This window comes from Sciurus carolinensis, chromosome 8 (assembly GCF_902686445.1).
Source record: "Sciurus carolinensis chromosome 8, mSciCar1.2, whole genome shotgun sequence".
Lineage (NCBI taxonomy): Eukaryota > Metazoa > Chordata > Mammalia > Rodentia > Sciuridae > Sciurus > Sciurus carolinensis.
In genome coordinates, this window is record NC_062220.1 from 54,006,917 (window position 1) to 54,030,156 (window position 23,240).

At 33.5% G+C, this 23,240-nt stretch overlaps 1 protein-coding gene and 1 pseudogene across 6 annotated transcripts in view; both read right to left on the reverse strand.

Annotated features, from left to right (window-relative positions):
• Positions 1-23,240, reverse strand: part of Rundc3b (RUN domain containing 3B) — a 153,310-nt gene that overhangs the window by 42,749 nt on the left and 87,321 nt on the right. For all 6 annotated transcript variants that reach the window (XM_047560276.1, XM_047560278.1, XM_047560275.1 and 3 more), the window contains 2 exons: positions 15,966-16,137; positions 10,172-10,329 (listed from right to left, as the gene is read on the reverse strand). In XM_047560276.1, coding sequence (XP_047416232.1) covers positions 10,172-10,329; positions 15,966-16,137 — 330 coding nt within the window. The remainder of the gene's footprint in view (positions 1-10,171; positions 10,330-15,965; positions 16,138-23,240) is intronic.
• Positions 21,444-21,763, reverse strand: LOC124990463 (protein CDV3 homolog; annotated as a pseudogene).

A 23,240-nucleotide genomic window follows, 5' to 3' on the forward strand; every position in this document is an offset into this window, starting at 1 on the left:
ACTCTGGGCCAAAGGTGAGGCAGAACATCAGGGTGGAAAAGTGTTAAAGAGGAAAACAGCTCAGGATATGGAACCAGGAAGCAGAGAGAGAAACTAAGCCTGGCTTACAGGGACAAAATAAATATCCCAATGGCACACCTCTGATGACCCACCTTCTCCAGTCATAACTTACCTACCTGTAGTCTTCACCTGTTAATCCCTATTAGTGGATTAATGCACTGATTAGAATAAGGCTCTCATAACCCAATTATTTCACCTCTGAATGTTCTTGTATTATTTCACACATGAGCTTTTGGGGGACACCTTTGAGATGTAAAGACCTCCCATGTTCTTGTATAGGCAGAGTTAATACTGTCAAAATGGCCAAACTACCAAAGGCAATATACAGATTCAATGCAATCCCCATCAAAATATCAATGACATTCTTCACAAAACTAGAAAAAACAATCTTTAAATTCACTTAGAAGAATAAGAAACCCAGAATAGTCAAACAAGCCTGAGCAAGAACAATGCAGAAAGCATCACAATACCCAATCTCAAATTATACTACAGAGGTATAGTAACAAAAAAAGCATGGTATTGGCATCAAAAAAGACATGAAGAAAAATGAAACAGAAGACAGAGACAAACCCACATACTTATAGCCACCTGATACTTGAAAAATGTTAAAAATATGTTTTGGGGAAAAGATAGACTTTTTAACAAATGGTGCTGGGAAAACTGTATGTACATATGTAGAAGAATGAAATTAGATCCCTATCTCTCACCCTGCACAAAAGTCAAATCAAAATGGATCACAGACTTAGGAATTAGAAACCTTACAACTGCTAGATGAAAACACAGTGTCAACACTTACGTCATCATACAGGTGCAGGCACCAACTTTCTCAACAAGACCCTTAAGCTCAAGAATTCAAACTAAGAATCAATATGTGGGATACTATCAAATTTAAAAGCTTCTGCACAGCAAAGGAAATAATTAAGAGTGTCAAGAGAGAGCTTATGGAATGGAAGAAAATATTTGCTAGCTGATTCTCTGATGGGATCAATATCCAGCATATATAAAAAACTAAAAAAAAAAAAATAGCACTGAAGAAACCCAAATAACCCAATCTACAAATGGTCAAAAAATTAAACAGTCATTTATCAAAAGAAGAAACACAAATGGCCAATAAATATTTTTTAAAAAGTTCAATATCTCTAGCAATCAGGGAAATGCAAAACAAAACTACGCTACGATCTCACTCCAGTCAGAATGGAAGTCATCAAGAACACAAATAATAAATGCTGGCAAGGATGTGAAGAAAAAGATACACTATCCATTGTTGGTGGGACTGCAAATTATTATAACCACTCTGGAAAGCAGTATGAAGATTCCTCAAAAAACTAGGACTGGAATCACCATACGACCCTGTTATCTCACTCCTTGGTATTTATCTAAAAGTACTAAAATCAGCACACTATAGCAATACAGTCACTTCAATATTTATAGCAGCACAATTCACAATAGCCAAATTACAAAAATCAGCCCAGAACACCATCAATAGATGAATGGTCAAGAAATGTGGCATAAACACACAATGAAGTTTTTCACTCAGTCATAGAGAAGGTTGTTATGGCATTTGCTGGATGGAAATGGAGAAACTTCATGCTAAGTGAAATAAGCCAGACTCAGAAAAGCAAGGGTCAAATGTTTTCTCTCATATGTGGTAACTAGAGCAAAATAAGGGAGAGGAAGCAGGAGGGATCAGATTTCATAAAGGAATAGGGAAGACCAGTGAAATAGAGGAGATATCAGGGAGGGAAGAAGGGAAAGGAGATGAAATGTGGAATGAATTTAACAAAATCACATTGTATGCACATGTAAATATACTATAGGAAATTTTACCTTTAAGTATATGTAGAAAGTACCAATCCAAAATAAATAAATAAATGAGTGAGAGGAAGATCAGCAGAAGGAGAATAGGGGGAAGGGGGAGGGGAAAAAAGGGGGACAAACAGAAATCGAAATCAAATTCCATGCATGTATGATTTTGTCAAAATGAACCCAACTATTATGTGTAACTATAGTGCTCTAATTAAAAAAAGAGTTTAATATGGCTTCCAATATATCTATCCTGGGACACTTCCAATGGGTACTTAAGGCTAATGCACATGCAGCTGTTGTTGGGAAGTGTTCTTCTTATGTTGCTTAGGTCTCATTGGTTTATTGTGTTAAGCCCTCTAATTCTTTCCATATCTTTTACCTGGTTTTAGTCATTACTTCAAAGGGTACTGAAGTCTCCAACTACTATTGCAAAACCATTTCTCTTTTTATTTTTTTGCTTTGTCTATTTGGAGGACCTGTCATTAGATGCATAACAATATTTATCACCTATCTGTTCTTGCAGCATGAACCTTTTATTAGTATAAAGTCCTTTGTCTCTTATAACCTTTTTTGCTTTAAAGCTTTTTTTTCTTATATTAGCACACCATACTTGTTCTCTTTGGGTTGCTATTTGCATAAAACCTTTCCCCATCAGTTTGTAACTTTTGATGTAAAGTGAGCTTCTTACAAACAGCATATAGTTGGATCACATGGTTTATTCCTCCAATCTGTCTTTTGATCAGAGAGTTTAATCTACTTACACTTAATTACTGATAAGGACAGACTTCTGTCTTTTGATAAACTGTTCCCATATGCCTTATAGTTTTCTTTGTCCCTCTTTTCCTGAATTACTATCTTCTTTTGTGTTTAGTCAAATTTTTGGTGTGCACTGTTTCAATTTCTTTCTTGTTTCCTTTCATAAATATTCTGTAGATATTTTCTTTGTGTTTACCATGCAGGTTACATTTCATATCTTAAGGCTATAATACTCTAATCTGAGTTACATCAAATTCAATAATATATAAAAACTTTGCTCATAGGAGCAGTCTGCCCTCATCTTTTTAATTATCCATGTTTCAAAATTTCATCTATACATTTTGTACCTCAAAATATAATCTAATAGTTTTCTAAAGTGTGCTAGTCTTATAAATTACATAAAAAAGTGTGGTTATTAGCCAAAGATAAAATACTAACTTTTAAACTAATTATTTTTTAAAAACATCAGTCTCTTAAATCATGTAGAAAATAAAAATCTTTCTAAGTCTGGTTTATTTTTCTTAACACAATTTCCAGTTCCATTCATTTTCCAGCAAATGACATGATTTCATTTTATTTATGAATGAATAATACTCCATTGTACATATATACACCATATTTTCTTTACCCATTCATTTGTTGATGGGCATCTAGGCTGAGAATCCCAATTTCTTATTTTTTAAGACTATTTTTTGCAGGACATAGCTTTTTAGAGTCGATAGGGTTTTTTTTAAAACAGCACTTTAAATATATTGGCCCACTGACTTCTGGCCTCCAGAGCTTCTGGTGAGAAATATGCTGAAAATCTTACTGAAGATCCTTAATATATGAGAAATTACTTTTTTTCTTGCTCTTTTCTATATTTCCTTTGTCCTTCAAAAGTCTGCTTGTAATGTGCATTGGTGTAGATTTTTAAAAAATTTTTATTTGTTCCTTTCAGTTATACATGACAGTAGAATGTATTTTGGCATATCATACATACATGGAGTATAACTTCCCATTTTTGTGGTTACACTGGACATATATGATATGGAGTTACAGTGGACATATATTCATATATGAACATATAGGAAAGTTATGTCTGATTCATTCTACTGTCTTTCCCATTCCTGTTCCCCATTCCTTCTCCCAATTACCCCCTACCCAATCCAGTAAACCCTGACTCCTTCCTCCCCTCAGCCTATTGTGAGATGGCATCCACATATCAGAGAGAACATTTAGCCTTCAGTTTTTTGGGATTGGCTTATTTCACTTAACACAAGATAGTCTCTCTCTAGGTCCATCCACTTACTGGCAAATGCCATAATTTCATTCTTCTTTATGGCTGAGTAATATTCCATTGTGTTACATGGTACCATGTTTTCTTTATCCATTCATCTGTTGGAGGGCACCTAGGTTGTTCCATAACTGTGGTGTAGATTTCTGAGTTCATCTAACCTGAAGCTCACTGAGCTTCTCAATGTTTATATTCAAGTTTTTCATCAAACCTGTGGAGTCTTTAGCCATGTTTCTTCAAGTATTCTCTTTTCACCTTACTCTCCCTCTTCTCCTAAAGATATTCCCACAGAACATCTTTTGGTCAGCTCGATGTTGTTCTACAGGTGCCTTAAGGACTCTGTTTCCTTCAATCTTTTTTTTTCTTTCTTTTCCTCAGACTTGATAACTTCCATTGTCTATTTTCATGTTCACTGATTCTTTCTTCTGCCCGTTCAAATCTGCTGTTGAATTCCCCTAGTGAATTTTTCATTTAAGTTATTGTACTTTTCAGCTTCAGAATTCCATTTTTTCTCTTCACTGATATTTTCCTTTTGCCTTCCACACCATTTTCTTTACTTTCTCCACATCTTTTATTTTTATGAACATCTTTAAGACTTGTTTTAGATGGCATGGAGGTATATGCTTATAATCTCAGCAACTTGGGGAAACTGAGTTTAGAAGATCAAAAGTTCTATGCCAGCCTCAGTAACTGCTGCAAGGCTCTGTCTCAAATTGAAGAATACAAAGGACTGCGGATATAGCTTAGTGGGACAGCACTCCTGGGTTCTATCCCAAGTGCCAAAAATCAAACCAAATCAACCAAACACAGTTATTTTAAAATCTTTCTCACGCAGACAACATCAGGTCTTTTCTAGGGACAATTTCTACTGTCATTTTTTTTTTCCTTGAATGGACCATAATTTTCCTGTTTCTTTATGCCCTCTGATTTTTTTGTTTTTGTTGTTGAAAAACTGTACATGTGAATCTAACAATGTGGTAACTCAGAAAATCAGAAGCTATTTTCTTTCCATGGTTTGCTATTCTTTTGTTATTGTTTTATTATTGTTGTTAGAGGATGTTTGTGCTGAGCATCAGCCTGATACACAAACTTAAGAGTATGATCATTTTCTCTTGGTATGCATGATAACTTTCTATATTTTCCCATACACTTAGTTGTTTTGAATGTCCTTGTCTTTAATGACTGATTAAAGGAGAAGAAGAAAATTAAGGGGTTGTGAGGAAGGATGCCCTTTAAGTCCCCTGGAAACCTCTTCAGTCAGAGGTGGAAGGTCCTGAAACAATGGAAGACAGGTGCAACAGCAATGACCCTCCACATACCACGTCTTTGTTTGCACGTCTGTGATCAGAAGCAACAACCAGTGACCAAAGCCAAAGTCCCTAGGTTGGAGGATAAGGTATTTTTTGATCACCTGGACTCCAAGAGCTGTGTGCATACTGCTTCAGAACACCTGCATGGCCACCCACTAGAGGGTTGGAGGAGGGGCATGGGTATCTGCTACTGTGCTAAAAACTGAAATTTAACATCCAAACCTTCCTCTAGAAACCTTCGATAAATTATAGAGTTCTAAAATAGTTACATTAGACAGATTCTGCCAATATAATTGTTGTCTAGGTGGGTGGATTCCTGATGCTTCCTACTCTAACATCTTCTCAGAACTCTTTTTTATAAAAGTTGATTAAAAGCTAAAGATTTAAAATAACTTCACAGAAATAATATGATAACAATATATGTATTTTTTATAAATTGTAATTTAGAGAGGTTCTTTTTTCATGTACTCAAGGTAAAGCATTTGCATAACAAAGATGCCAAAAGTGAGTCTTTTTTCTTTTTTAATGAGTCACTTCTCAATGAAATGCCACATTGTAGTCCCATCTGCTGGTAGGCCCCAGACTCAAATATATGGACATCTACTCTGTAGGAGATTCTGCAGTTTTAATGGAACACATCACAACTAAAAGCAATGAAATACCATTCATATCAAATTAGTACCATTTCCTAATTTAGTAACCTAATTTCCCTTTAATACCCAAGCAAATACAATAGAACATGATTTACCTATCAAGTATCTGGCTTTTTCTCTGATTACTACATTTTCTTAATTTTTTTGTCCTTATATGGCAATGGAGTATATATTCTACATTAACATGATTATAATTTAAAATTTTAATAACAATTGTTACCTGCCAAAATATATACATGACCAGATGACTAGAAACTGTCATAATTTATCCATTCCTAAGTGAGCCATGATGACAAAGGGAACAATGGAAGCAGGTCTTGTCAGGATGTCTAAACACATACTATCTTGAAGGATACCAGCTCTCTCTCAGGTATTCAGATTTTGCACACTGTTCTGTGGTTGTCTATTCCTAAGGTTTTCTATGCATGTTTTATAAAGAGGTCATTTGTGTAGCAGATCATCTAGCTGAGGATCTAAACCTGTGTATGTTGACAACCTCCCTTTTATATATGGCTAAGAACTGTCATAATTTATCTACTTTTAAGTGAGTCATGACTTTGAATAGCAATGTGAATGATAATGTTAATCTATCTACATCACATGCAAGTCCCTTATAAAAAGGGATCATGCCTTATTCTCTGTATTCTCAGCTACTAGTGGGATCCCAAGCACAAAGTTTATGTTTAAATAAATGTTTTTGGAGTGGAAGTAAATTCAAAAATGAAGTTTCTCACTAGTTAGCATAAATAAATATGACAATTAAAATGCTACAAGTGGAACACATTTCATATCTTAAACTTTCTATATACTGATTCAACATATAAGTAATACTTTAAGCTTGGTTATGTTTATTTTATTGAATAAAGTTTAATATGTAAAATGAAGTTAAAAGTTACTGACGCATAAAATTGATCTGTAACACAGATTTCAAGACTGAGAATCAAATCTACAATAATGCTATATATCCCAATGAAGTAACAGTATTCCTAATCATATGTGCAGATTTTGAATGGTTCAATATTTAAAAATTCTACCAACTATAAACTTATTCAATTGTACCTTTGTCAATACCTAAAAATACTCCAAATCAGTATTTTATCAAACATGAATGAAAAAAGAATTATAGTTACCTGTTAAATAGTAAGTAAACATGTATGTTTCCCTCACACATGGTATACACAAATACATACCATGATTTTAAACATAACCCAAATGTCATTTAGAAATTACAACTCAAAATGAATTTGAAACTCAGGAATAATACAATCAAGTCCAAACTCTTTGTTTGATCTGTAGCATTCTGATATGAAAAAGTAAACCACTTGTAATTTTCTATTTATCTTTCTGCATAAATAAATGAAAGATATTTCATAATCTTAAAACAAACTTAACCAAAGCAGAAGAATAAATTGAATATTTTAAAATATCTTCTATTTCCTAGTTGTATTCGTAGTTATACTTAACATTTAATTATCTACAAAGTGAACATTATTTATCTCTCAGAGATGAAGAAGCAGAGGCTTCAAGATATTAATTAATTTAAAGCAGAGCTTAAAACTGCCAGTGTAAAGTCATTATCTGGACAGGTCTGATTTACAAGAAAGTTTTAGGATGCTTCTCTTCTACTCCACAGTAGCTTGTATTCTATCACCAAAACTAAAATAGTTCAGATTTTATGAGTATTCAAAGAATAATCAAAGAATAATGATAATTCAAATACGGCTAATCATTAAGATTTTTTTAAAAAGTACACGACAAAGGATTTAAATGACCAGGAAAAGATAACGTGATGTAAAAACAAATATTACATGCCTCATATTCTACCTCTTAATATTCCTTTTCTGAATTTTCCATTGATACACTTAAAATTTTAATCTTCTCTGGGCTACTTTTATCTTCTCAGGATGAACCAAGGGAATTTCAATGCCCAGCATTGATTGGACGCCTTTAGAACTCTTTGTAAAACAAAAAGAAACTTGGCGACATTAAGGGGCAAAAAATGTTCACTCTCTTCCCAGCTACAAAAACAACCATGTTATTTCACATATTAAAGCTAATTTTGACAAACTAGTGAACTGTGACCATTCATAAATGAATTTATCCTATTCTCCTGTTCAGTAGTCTTTAAGATAGTTTTTTATAACAAAGGAATCTTTTCGGACAACAATTTACACTATCTAGAGATTGTAGTCATTATTATAGAATGTAAACCTTTAATGTATAAAATCAAGAAAATAGTCTAATTCTGAATAATAGCCAAAATTTGTATTCACTGCCCTATTAATATTTTTAGTTAAAATCTTAAAGGTATTAAACATGACAATCAGATTCCTTTGCAAAATCAAAAGGATCAATGACGTTTTTCTATCATGGAAGTATGATAAAACTGTAACTTTCGTGAAGTATTTTCTCAAACTAAAAACTTTTTGAGTCTTCGTTTATATTAAATTATCAAAAGTAAAACAATTTAGATCTATTAAAATTCAATCTTCAAATACAATATCTTTGGACAAAACAAAAACTGTGCAATCATTTTTAGGTTATAAGCATTTAGGTAAACTACCAGTATTACTTTCCAAAAGAAAAATGAAATTATCTTCTTGATCTTTTAATTCTAAAGAAATAACCAGAAAACTCTATTGTTTGGCTCTTGATGTTTTTTCTCCCTGCTTAATAGAGTGAGGGGTATGAAAGGTGTTGGCCTTCTCCTCAACGGGTGATGCCCTACAAGATAAAACCTCTTTGCAGTATCAGAAAAAACAGAAGAGGTCTCATACTGGCATAATTCTTTTCATCAAGGTACAAATTCCTAGCAAATATTGTTATTTTTACTTGACAAAACTTTTTTTTTTTTTTTTTTTTTTTGCGGTACTGGGGATTGAACTCAGGGCCTTGTGCTTGCGAGGCAAGCACGCTACCAGCTGAGCTATCTCCCCAGCCCAGACAAAACTTTTTATTAACTTAAACACCCATCTTTTATATTTAGACTCAAAGTATCTCCTTACATATTACCTGTTAGTTACAAAAAACAATAGTAACAATACAAAAAAGAAAAATACATATCCAAATGATTAAAATTAATATTGCCAACAAAGGACCAACACCCTTCCTTAGCCTCCACACACCTGAAGAAACATACCACTGATGCATCCTAGCCAAAATGGATAAGCTCATTCTAGTAACAAGGAAAAAGCAAACAAACATAAAAGATGCAAAATTACTGGACCATATTCTTCAAAACATTAACCTCATGTAAGACAAGGACTGCGAAACTGTTCTATGATAAAATGACTGAAGAGACCCACAACCAAACATAAACCATGACCTTGAGCTGGATCTGGTACCAGCAAAATGAAAGTTGCAAAAAGGGACGACATTTAAACAATTGATGAAACTAGAATATGAATTACAGATAAGATGGAAGTATTAAATCAACTTAAATTTCTTAAATTTATTAGTGAACTGCAGTTATGTATGAGAATATCTGTGTTCTTCAGAAGGGCAACACTAAAGCGTTAAGGTACAAAGTTTTGATGGATGCAGTCTCTCAACTGGTTAAAAATATGTATGTGTATAAAAAGGGGAGAATTATAAAGCAAAATATTAAAAGAAGATACGGAAATTCTATATACTATCCTCAAAGCTTTTCTGAAAGTTTGAAGTTATTTCAAAATTAAAAAATTAAAAATCATTCCTTAAGATTACAAAGCATTAATGTGTTTTCACTATAAACAATAAATAAAAGCAGTGTGAGAGAATAATGTAATTAGTACAAATGATTCAAAGGATGACAAGTTAAGGAGCTTGTTTTATCAGAAAGCTCAATATACGACACTACAGTTTTCTTCATTAAAAACGGTCTAGCTACAAAAAAGAGTAAGCTATACTAAACTGCACATGATATTCTCGAGCAACTTGAGAACAGTTTATACATCCTGATTGCATTTTGAGTAGCACTTGTCTAATATATCATCTTTTTGCAATATGTCAGTCAAAAATAACTTATTCAACTAAATAAGTACTTAAAAATTATACATTTTCATTTGGAAGAACATACACCCAGTTATAAGAGTTAACTGTGTGTGGTACAACTGAAGGTGAGTTTTATTTTGTTCTGTATTTTCTAGTGTTTCTATAATAAATATAGATTATTTTTGTAGTAAGAAAAGCAAAAGTAAACATTTAAAAATTATAAGTGAAAAGAATTTAAGAGCCATCATATTTCTAAGAATTCAAATCCTATAGCAAAATATATTTTGTCCTAATGTTTACATGTTGCCGATTTTCTTTTCTAAAAAGATCTCACTTACAGCTGATCTTGAAGCTCCACAATTATATACTCTAATTGCTCCTTCTCTAATTTATGGGCCAGTTCAGAATCTTCAATCCTTTGAAGTAGTAGTTTATTCTGGGAGACAGATTTAGACAGTTCATTCTCTCGAAGTCGTAAGAGTTCTTCAAGATACCCCTGGAAAAACAATATCACTGAGATAACAGCAAAGACCCTGAAGACAAATGCTGAGTAGCTTAAGTCTCATTTCTATTTCTTGTAATAAAATAAAGTTTACTATGAATTAGTAAAAAAAGATGTTTTTAATTGAAAACAAAAATTTAACACATATTCTCCATTCTTCTTCCCTAAAGTCTGAGCAAATGTATTTACAGTTTAAGAAAAATCTTAAGTTAAAACATTATAATTTCCAAGCTCATAAATACATACCTCCTACTTCAAGATACATACCTAATTATAGAATGCCCAATCAGAAAGCTTCCTCTATGTGAACATTTTTTTTAAATGCAGATATTAACATTTTAGTATTGACATGTTAGTGGGAGGCAGTATAATGCTTTTGTTAGACCTGTGCGCTTATGGATTGTCCAGTATCACTCCAGATTTACCAGTTATTAGCTATGGGTCCGTAAGCAAGTTACTTAACCTCTCTGTTACAGTTTCATCTCCTAAAAAAAGTGGGAACAACGTGAGTACCGAGTTAGGAGTACTAAATGAGTCAAATATGCAAACTGCTTTACCAACAGTCTGCTACATCATACATGATATGTAATTACTAGCTATTAACAAACAGCTAACAGATATGAGACTTAGATCTCTTATCCTTTTACTCATTTCCTCTTAATTGTTCTACATTCTGTGAAACTTTATTAAATGTATCATCTAACTTTTTGTGCTGAAATCTTAAATCAGACATTTTAATTTTCAATAGCTCTTTCATATTTTCCAATTATTCCTTTTTTGGGGGCGGGGGTGGGGATTAAACCCTGGGCTGCACATGCTAAGCACACACTCTACCACTGAGTTTAACCTCAGCCCCATTCTATTTTTAGTTTCAATGTGCTTTCAACTTCTGAGGATACTGATCAGGATCTTTTCTTTGTTGTTTTTGTTGTTCTTCTAGATCACTATATGGTATCCTACTCATGTGTCACCAACTGTTTCAGCTCTTTTAGCTTTATGATACCTGCTAATATTAACTCATATTATTTCCCCCTCACAAACTGATTTTCCATTCTTTTTTCCTGACAATTCTCAAACATTAATTTTTCCATAATAAAATCTCAAAAATTACATCTTAACATAAACTATGTAAATATTTTCAAACAATAAATAATAATTATATTTACCACTCAGATCAATCAGCATGCTTTTTAAGAGCCAATGCCAGGTCCTTTTTAAATTACACTCTTCTGCCTCTTCTGCAAGTATAACAATATCCTGAGATCATCCCTTGCTTTTCTTACTAGTTTTATGACATACGTCATCTCAAATAATATATTGTTCAGTTTCCCCGAGTTTTGTCGATATTCTTTGAAATTTAGGTGTCTTTTTTTCTTGTCTACATTGATGAGCCTAGCTTACTCTCAATACTTGTATGAATTGCAATTTACAGACAATGGTCATTTGGATTATTTTCAGTTTTTCATAATATAAACAATACTGCTGTGAATCCATTCACAGTTATGTTTCCTGATACACATATCCAGTAGTTTCTAGGAAACATGCCTAGGAGCAGAATTGCTAGACCACAGGTACCAGATAATGTCGAACTGTTTCTTATAATTGCTTTTGTTTTATATAATCATATTTTTACCTGATATTATATTCACATGATCTTATTACTATTAAAGTTATATTGAATTCATTTAATTTTTTGAAGAATTTTTTTTTTCTGTTCTCAGGAACAGTAAGTATAAAATCAGGATCACTGACTTTAGAAAATTTGTTAGAATTTACCTCAAAACCATACAAGTCTGATGATTATTTTGGTAACAGGCAGATAGATTTTAGACTATTCAATTCTTAAAATGATTATAGGTCTATCAATTTTGATAAATAATATTTAAAGAAACTCTTCATTTAGTTTTATAAGGCACTGACATAAAATGGTTACTCTTTCCTTTTTTGGGGGGAAGCAGTACCAGGGATTGAATCCAGGGGTGCTTAACCACTAAGTTACATTCCTAGTCCTTTTTATTTTTTATTTTGGGACAGGGTTTCACTAAGTTGCTGAGGGCCTGGTTAAATTGCTGAGGCTGGCCTTAAGCTTGCTATCTTCCTGTCTCAGGCTCCCAAGAAGTTGGGATTACAGGCACACGCCACCATTTTTGGGTAGGTTTCTGCTGCTTTTATAGGTATGCCATTTATTTTTTTATTCTTAAAATTGTCTATCTGTGCCTTAACTTTTATAAAAATCATTCTTGCTAAGATTTATCACTTTTGCTAGTTGTTGCAAATAATCAGTTTTTGTTAATTTCCATTTATGTTTTCATTTCATAAGTGTCAATTATTTCATTTTTTAACTGGTTTGATATTTTTTCCTACTGTTAGATACTCATTTTTCACTCTTTATATGTATTTGTACAAGTATCACACAAGTTGCAACTTACAACTGTTAATATGCATTGTTTTCATTGACCTTTATTTCTATTTTCTCATTTCTTTTTAACCCATAATTTAGAAAATTTTTAAAAAATTCCACTAGGTGATATGTGAGTGGTGGTAAACTTTTTACAATATCTAACTTTATTGCATTGTGATTACTGTTATAACATGTTTTTAGTATCTGTGATATTTGTATTGTGACCTATATATTTGATAAAAATTATTTAGCTATTCCATTTGTGCTTAATACAACTGTATATTCTAATTGTCAGAATTTAATGTATTTTAGTTCAAGATCAAGTATTGTTTTGTTCAAGCTTACTATATCTTACTGATTTTTTGTCTGTTCGGTCTATAAATTACTTTGAAAGACATTAACGTTACCTACTACAATTTTGGATTTGTCCATTTCTCTCCTACACATTCCAATTAATTTTTGCTTTATATTTTTCATGGCTACATTATGAAATGTATGTAAATTTAGCATTGTTATACATACAATCCATAAGCGTGCAAGTCTAACAAAAGCATCATACTGCCTCCCACTAACATGTCAATACTAAAATGTTAATATCTGCATTTAAAAAAAAATGTTCACATAGAGGAAGCTTTCTGATTGGGCATTCTATAATTAGGTATGTATCTTGCTGTAGGAGGTATGTATTTATGAGCTTGGAAATTAAAATGTTTTAACTTAAGATTGTTCTTAAATTGTAAATATATTTGCTCAGACTTTAGGGAAGAAGAATGGAGAATATGTGCTAAATTTTTGTTTTCTTTTTAAAAAGGCAATGTCTTTCTTTAATCTTAATAATGCTTTGTCTATGTTTAATGATACTGATACAGAATTCTTTTTTTGTACATGTACAGCACTGGGCATTGAACCCAGGGACACTCCACCACTGAGCTACATCCCCAGCCTTCCTCATTTTTTATTTTGAGACAGGATTTTACTGAGTTGCCCAGGCTGGCCTGGAATTTGTGATTCTCCTGCCTCAGTCTTCTGAGTCACTGGGATTACACACATGTACCTCTCTGTACCTGGCCTGGTACAGAATTCTTCTGGTTAATATTTACCTGGTTTATTTATTTCCCTAATTTCACTTTTTTTGCTGTTATATTTTATACATCTTTATTATAAATAGCATATAAAATTTATAATTATTTTCAACAAAATCTATTTGCCTTAACTGGTAAGTTTATGCCATTTACTTTTATGGTGATGTTGATTTTTCTGGTTATTATTCAAATCTATTTACACTGCTTTTTTTGTTATTTTTTAACACACCTATTTTTCTTATTTGCTTCCTTTATTGTGTGAATCAAGTTCTTCTATTTTTTTTTCTTTTCCATTAGTAGTCTGGAAGTCAAACATTCTATTTTTATTCTTTAAATTGCAACTCCTAAATGTTAACTTTGGAAACAGGGATGTACATTACAAAATGTCTCCACCCTTCACTACCATCAAATCTCTGAAGTCTGTAGTTTCCATCTTCCTCTTGCTTTTTGTGATATTGTTAGTCAGTCTTTTAATTTTACTTTGCTTTTATACTTCCAGTGGTGGGCTGCAGCCAACTTGTATGGGCTCCCACGAGCTGATTGTTAAAATTTTTAGAACAGTAAGTTGTTGAACATTGATATTATTAAAGATAAAATTATATAAACTTACGACTAAGTAAATTATATAAAAGAACTACTCAAAACTCATCGTTTCCTAAGTATTTTACTGTTATCCATGTTATTACAGTCACTTATGTCTATTTCATCTTTCTGGCAGAAATACTACATAACATTGTTCTACTGTACATTTCTTCCCAATTCACATCCAGAATGTCATATTGGTGGCTCTAAGTTGGCCACGATGGGAGTATTTACCCCAGAGAAATTGGCAAATGCTACAAATTAGTACTCCTCTCTTCATCTGCTCTGTAAGAGCCAGTTATGAAACATATTCCAGGACACAACTGCCATCCTACAATGGTTCTTATTGTTGCTATTTCATGTAGTCTATTTTATTTGCTCTTGTCTTCTAGGTCCAGTTTCTATTTTGAATGATGGTGGGCCTTATCTGATGCTCCCATGTGGATATTAAAGCAAAAGTAGCTAAAGTTAAAGGATCATATACTTATCTCTATCTCTGAGGCCTGCAGGGGTGTTAATTAACGTATTTATTCCTCCTGTTTTCAGGTCCTTCTATGTTCCTGGTCCCTAGTAAATTCCTTTTCTTTGAGAGAAAGCTTTGCATGAAACTTCAAAAAACAAACAAAACTGTATTCTAAGCCAGGCACAGGGAGGCACAACTGTAATCCCAGTTACTCAGAAGGCTAAGGCAGAAGGATCACCACAAGTTCAAGGTCAACCTGGGAAACTTAATAAGACCCTGTCTCTGAATAAAAAATAAAAAGGTTTGGGGATATGGCTTGGTGGCAGAGTGCCAAGAGGTTCAAATTTGTAAAGTAACCATCATTTTCAGGTTTTTACAAAAGAAAAGCTCTCAGATGATCTTAGTCTGACTTCTTGCTGCCACTAGAAGTCTTCTTTAATAGGTTATAAATGTTTCCTTCATATAGATTATATGAATTTTTGTACCTATTATAATTGGGATATTTTTGATATTTATATATAGAAAATCTATTTATATTTATAAATTTATTTTATGATCATTTTCCTGGGTATATTTCTAATATTCTATTGTAATTCTACTGTGCTTTCTCTACATATATCATGTATGAATAATAAACATTTGAAGGAAAGGGAAAAGGAAAAACAGATAATACAGTAAAAAAAAGTAAAGGTCACAAACTCAAAATAAGGTAGTTCATTTTTCTTTCTGTTATATGCTCCACTTTGCCTAACACAGTGTTCAGCAGACATGAATTGTTAATGTACCTAATTAAGAAAAAAGACGTATCTGAGCTTCACAAACTCCTATTGTTTTACAAAATGAGTAACAAAGACTAAAATATCGTTTATAAATTAAATTGCTTACGAAAGAATAAAATGGATTATTTTATATTAAAACATAAAAATAATAAAGAGTTTAACAAATGAAAGCCTCTCCTACAACTCTGCCTGATTTTTAATTAAGGGGACAATTCAGAAACAGAAGGGAAGTAACAATGGTACATAATTTTATTAAGTTAAAAGATCTTTTGGCATGCAATAAGTGGAGTCAAATTGAGTGATTTCTGACAACTGGTAAGTACCTTCTGTTCCAGGGTTAGCTGATACTTATGTCTCACTCTCTTACACTTGTTGAACCAGCTGTTCTCATCCATGATGAAGGGAGGCCCCACCTTCTCTGGAGTGCTGCTTCCTGAGCTGCCACTGCTGCCCAGAGTCCTGAGTTCTTCCTCATCACTGCTGATACTATCAGAGCTGGGAAGATCAGAGGTTAAAATAAAAGATGAAAGAAAGTGAAAAATATATTCCAATTTGATTAACATCCCTATATTTTTAAGCTACTAGTGAGCAAATCCAAAATATTTAGCAGTAAATACAGAATAATAATAATAATAGTAGTAGTAGTAGTATAATAAAAATAATACTTTAACTTCCTTAAAAAAATGGCAAGCTAGCATGGACTGCTGACTTCCTTTCACAAAACCAAGTCTAGAGATACTACAATTCAAGTGAGACCTAAAGAATAAGGAATTAATGTTAAAACCTGTGAGAATGTTCAGAGGAGAAAGAATGAATTTCCAGAGGGGAGAACCAGAAACTTCTTATGTGCTGGAAAGAGCTTTCTAGCAACATTCCTTTCCTTGGCTTAGGTGGATCACTGCCTGTCTAATCCCCACTGCCAGACAGAAAAAGAGCACTACCAGCTAGTGGCAGTGGGTATACGCAGGGTAGTGTTCAAGGTCAGTTCCACTCTGGCAAGAAGATAAGTTTGGAAAAACCAGTCACTCCCAACCATTTTCTATTGGGAGGAGAGAGAGCCAGATGTTCAGCAGAGAGAATATTCATTACATTTCAAATTTTAAATTCTGTAGGACATCAGTTTGGCAGAGGAACAGAGAATAAGATTAAAAAATGAGAAAGGAAGTGGAGAGAAAAAGTGTACTTGTGACTGCCCAATTTAGGGTTTAAAAATAATAACAATGATGACTACCCTTTGTGAAATTTTAAACACTGAATAACAGACCTAAAGTCTGCACAGCAACCACATACATTAAGAAAGAAATAGGGCTGGGCATGGTGGCACATGCCTGTAGTCCCAGTGATTGGTGAGACTGAGGCAGGAGGATCACAAGTTTAGGTCAGCCTCAGCAATTTAGCAAGACTCTCTCAAAATTAAAAAAATAATAAAAAAGACTGGATATGTAGCTCTGTGGTAAAGTGCCCCTGGGTTCAATCACTAGTACAGAAAGAAAGAAAGAAAGATCGTTCAAGTAGTGCAAATACTTCATTTATTTGGATGAATGGTATAGATACTAACTTAGATAATTAGATGTTGTTAAAATTTAATTCTTCATGTTAAAATTAATGGTGTAACAGTACAAGAGAAATAGGGTATAAACTAATAGAGGAATAAAATGGGGGAGGGGAAGAAATCAATCCAAATAAAGGCAAGAAAGATGAAAGGAAGAATGGAGAAAGAAATGCAGAAAAGAGAGAAGGTAGGATAGATATAAAGCAAAGTATGCAATAGAAAGATGTAAGTACAGCTATATCAGTAAATATCCTAAGCACTTCACTTAAAAGGCAAAGCCTATTGGAGTAGATTTTTAAAATTCCAAATAGTATCAGTTTTTAAAAACCAAAAGGTTGAAAGCATTGTAATTCATAAACTTCTGGTGTGTATTTTCCCGCATGTTAACAGCTTAAATTAGGGTATGCCCTGTAACTGATGATATTTAACTATTACTGTCAAGCCATTTGCTTATGTACTAATGTCTGAACTGAGATGCATTTATAATGGAAGGCATGTTAGACTATATGAAATACAGTCTTAAAAGAGATGAAAATATGAAAATTATTAACTTAAAGAAAATTGATGAAACTCTATTAATAGCAAACAAAATAGACTTTAAGGAATAAAAACATCATTACATATATATGGTTATTCCATGTTGATAAAAAGTTCATTATATCAAGAAAATTTAAGAATTATAAACTTGAGTGTATTTAATGTTAGCTTCAAAAAATAGAAAACAAAAATTAAAATTACCATAAGAAAAACTGACTAATCAAATATCACAGTGAAAGAATTTAGTATATCATCTTTTAAAAGATTAAGCATATTAAAAAAAGAAAGAACACAAAATATTAGATCATAACCATTAACAAGCATGATCTGAATATAAGACCTAATCATTTGGAAAACTGATGAATTCTAGACTCAACAAATTTCAAGGACCTATGAACATGCAGACCACATTTATTAACCACAGTAACAAAAAGCCCTGAAAAAAATCTGAAAACCACACTTCAAACAAACCTTGGTAAAAACACACATATATATGTATGTATGTGTTATATATACATATGTGCTTATAAAAACATACATACATATTTGTGAAATATTTTCAACTGACCTAAAATAAAAAACAATTTATCAAACTTATGAAACATAGTTAAAGCAGGACTTCAAAGAATATTTACAGTCTATATACTTAAAAGAAAGTTTAATTATTGAAAAGAAAAGATTTGTACAAATTTCAGAAAGAATACAGATAAGAACAGATTAATGGAATAGAAGGCAATGATACAAGAGGTAAAAAAAATACTTTCAAAACATAAACTGACAACACATTAGCAAAAATGATTTTTTAAAAAGAAAACAAAAATAAAAATTATGAAATTAAAAGTAACAAAACTACTAGTTAGTGCAGGATTTAAGATATTAAAAGAAATTTCTTTGAACATCATGATATAAAAGTTTGAAAATGTTAATGAAATAATTTACCAAAACTAAATTAATAAGAAATAGAAAATTGGAATGATCATGCAAATATGAATGAAATTAAATCGGTAATTTACAAAGAATACTTCCATCAAAGAAAACATGTGTAATGGTTTTACTAACTGAGCTCCATCAAATATTCAAAAAATGTTTCTGTAATTCTAAGTTTCTACAGAAAACAAAGAAAAAATTCTTCCCCAAAACTTTCACAGCATCACCAATATACTTTTTTCCCCACATATGTACTTTTTTATTGAACCTGTTAATATTAACAGAGTTCTTGCACTGGCAAACTATGACAGGGATACAAAGGAACGAGTACAATGGATAGTCTCATCCGCCCATCCTAAGGTATATTAATGCTTGCGACATATGCATTTTGACAATTTCACAATCTTTTAAAAAATTAAGAGTTGGAATTTAAATGTGCTGTAGGTCTTCAGATTTCCAATATAGTATGCCACTAAATAAAACTTCTCATATTCATCTTAGTTCATTTTTCAATACCGTAACTCCCAACAAAATTTTGTGAGATAAATGTGTACTTTTCCAGGATAATATATAGTTACTTTTTAACATTTAAGTTTCTAAATGAAGTTTTCAGCTTAACCAAGATTCTCTTATTTCTTTTTCTTTTTTTCAAAATATTTATTTAGTTGGCAATGGACCTTTATTTTATTTATTTATATGTGGTGCCAAGAACCAAACCTAGTGCCTTGCACGCGCTAGGCAAGCGCTCTACCACTGAGCCACAATCCCAGCCCAAGATTCTCTAAGTTCTTGTTTGATCATCCCCCCTTGGCTGTCTCAGCTATTCATCCAAATACATCAGAAGCAGGCATCCTACCTGCCACCTCAAAGAATGCTGACATCACTGCCCAGAAGTGGCTGGCAAGTCCTGTCAGGAGATCCTGTAGCACTCCTATGATCCAGTTTCTGCACTGACTTATCAAGACTGAACTCCTATAAATGCTCCCTCACCAGGACAGTTTTACTCATCCATGTGCTTCACTCTGGCAACTGCAGGTCTGCAACTCCTGTATTTGGCAAAGGTATTTATTATAGAGAAACCCAGACCCTGAATCAATAGGTTACTTACCACTATGAAATGTTTCTACTGAACCCAAGATACAAAACTAGGAAACTGCCAGACTACCTCATTAGATGGAAATAAAATTTTCAGTAATCCTAGGATCTTCCTCAAGTCCTTTTAAGGACTAAGTACTACAGGATAGTTTACACTGTAATTATTTTAAATATGAGCTACATCACTGTCTTTCGTCCCTGCCTTTCCAAAAGAACACTTTAAAAACACACCAAAAGATTGATAATTCAGCTGGCTGGTACAACCACTGCATCTATAGAAACTTAAATACCAGAACATTTGGGCACAAGTATATAACTAATTCTTATTAAAGATCACACAGGACATGAAACTTAAATAGGTTTTAGGTGAAGTTTTTCGTGTGTTGCTTTGAATCTTTAAGGACAGATCACAGAACAATCCCTTAGTTCCCATGACTGTTCACTCTACAATTCAGACCTGATTATAGGAAGCTTTAGCAGCACCTGAAGCAGAGCCTCCAGCATCTACTGCCTTTTACATCAAAAGTTATTTGGCTCCAACCTAGGGAAGAGCAAATTCAGAAGTTTCACAATTCCAATGTATATTTCAGGTAACTTACTTAACCAAGCAATATGCTCTGTCAAAGAACTTACTCAAGTCAAAGCAAAACAAACAAAAAAGGCCCCAATGTGGAACACTGAAAAAGCACTATTCAAATAAAAAAATTACTGAAAGAAACAAGATTATTCCCTCCCCTCTCCTTTTCCCACTTGGTGGACATATTTAGTTACTTCAGACTATGACTAAAAATTTAAATTATAAATCACAGCCTTACTATACAGATGATCTGAACATATCAGTTCTTTTGAAAGATGCATGTTCCAGGAAGTCTAATACAGTCAGAGCCTACTACAGAGAATTCCTCAGGGTGGTGCACAGGACAGGCTAATTCAGGTCACTTAAGTCTTCATTTTACAGCAGATCAGAACCCAGCTGGCAAAATTTAAGTACGATTTCTGATATGAGTCCGGTTGAGGTGGTTTCAAGGTTCGCATCAATACTTTATTAGCTGGAACCTATGAAGTCCACACTTAGTGCAGCACACCTGAGATAGTCAACCCTCTCCAAGACACAGTACATGAGCACAGAAAGAGTTCTGAAATGAATACTAGAGGGAGGAGTTTTTTGTTTGTTTTCTGCTTTTGTATTTGTGGAGCAACCATGACAGAACATTGTGGAATCGTTCACACATTTATATAAAAATGAAAATCCCCTAGATCCGTCATACATGAAGGACAGTTCTGACACTTTAAACTTCCATAGTAGAACAGGGCTGGCCACTTAAATCAAGTGTCTGCCTTGTTTGCTGTAGATTCAACAGAGATTAGACAACAAATGGCTGTTGGTGATTGTTAGCTATGGTCTAATCACCTTGGATAACTGTACTGGGTGTGGCTACTTTTCTGATTTCCAACTAGTTGACTAACTAAAGTTTAAAGGCCTGGTTTTGGGTTCTGGTACTGGGGATTGAACCCAACAGTGCTTTACCACTGAACTATATCCCTAGTCCTTTTTATTTTTTATCATGAGCAGCACTAAGTTGCTGAAGCTGGCCTACAACTTAGGATCCTCATGCCTCAGCTTCCTGAGTAGAATCACTGGGATAAGGGCTTTTTCAAAACTTCATTCCTATCTCTATTTTTGTATTTACTACTTCAAAGTTCTTCTCCAAATTCTTTCCCTTTCAGCTACATGCTTGGCAGTGGACTGAGGGATGAGAACTATGTATCCTTAACTAATTCTTGTGGTCCCTGTGTCTATTGGTTGTAGTTAGCCTTGGCCCCAGGAGGCCTACACACACCATTAATCATTGCCGGTTCTTAGGTTTCAATAACAATTGCTAGAGAAGGAACTGTTTTATCCCAGAGACCTGAGGATTGTGTCACATCACCACCACCTCTATTTTTCTCTCAGTTATCTCTGGATTGTCTCTTTTCATTATCATCTTCTGTCTTTTCATTTATTTGCATTGCCAGAACTGAGTAAACAGTAATCAACCATTTTTTGCTCAAATTCTTTCCACTCATCTTCATCCTTGTCTTAGCTTTGGTGGTGGCCTGCCTCCAACCCTGTCCCAGTAGAGCCAGCAAGCACAGCTCTTGAGGCTCAAGAGCTAAAGCAAAGGGTCAAGGCAGCTGTGCACTCAAGATGCAGGAAAGAGCTATGCTCCATCCACTGACATGGCTTAACTGAGTGGTAACTGTAGGCAGGCAGGGTGTGGCTGGAAGAGGTAGGTCACTGGGGACATGCTTTGAGGGTTTATATTTTGTCCCTGATGAGCAGAGCTCTCTCTGCTTCCTGGCTGCCATATTCTGAGTACTTCACTCCACCACACTCTTCCACCAAAAGAACACAACAAAACTGCTGGATATGGTGGTACATGCCTGTAACCCCAGAGACTTGGGAGACTGAAGCAGAAGGAAAACAAGTTCAAAGCCAGCCTTGGCAACTTTTTAAGGACCTAAGCAACTTGGTAAGACCCTGTCTCAAAGTAAAAAAATAAAATAAAATAAAAAGGGGCCAAGGATGTGGCTCAGTGGTCAAGTGCGCCTGGGTTCAATCCCTGGTACAAAAAAAAAAAAAAAAAAAAAAAAAAATCAAAGCAACTATCCTACATCATTCCCCCCAGAAATTATGCCCTAAATGCCAAAAAGAGCTGGGGAAGAAACTAAAAGATGAGACATACCTTACACTAAAATCAAAGACTTATATTTACTTTGGTGAAACATGCAAATACCAATATCTTCATTAAGAAGAAAATACATCTCAGGGGTTTAATATATACGTGTTGATTAAATCTCTACAAGTTATAGCACCTCCCCAAATAAATACTGTTCTATAATGAAAAATAACAGGCTCCTATCCCCTTTCTGCCTTCCTGCAATCAAATTCTTAAGGGACAATAATGTTTCTTTACTCTTGTAAATTATCTCTACTACTATTGATCATATACCAATTTTTTTATTTTTCAGACATTATCTATTGACCTTCTATTATATTGCTTTTCTTAATAGCTACTATTATTAGTTAAATCAATAACATTTTTATTTATTATAACAATGTAAATGTTACTTAGGAAGAGATACATCATTGTAATATTTTCCTTTCTTGTTAGAAATTAGAAAACAAACATTTGCTTTTCTGAGAGATTCTAATTTTCTTCCTTTTATCAATTTTCCTTTATATTCCTCCATATATGTTTTCAAAAGCTTTGTCTTATCAAGAGCTTGTAAGGTCTTTCCAAGGTGCCTTTCAGAGTCCCTCCATCCTCTTCTACGGTGAGCTGACTACTTCCTGGACTTGCTGTCATCCTAGGTTGTCACCCTCCTTTTCTCAGCACTCTACCACCTGTAACTGCTCTATCTGGGCCCTGTTTCTTCCTTGGTTTATTCCTTTTTCAGGCTGAAACAGCTTCTAAAAACTATCTAAGAAAGGTAACATGGGAGA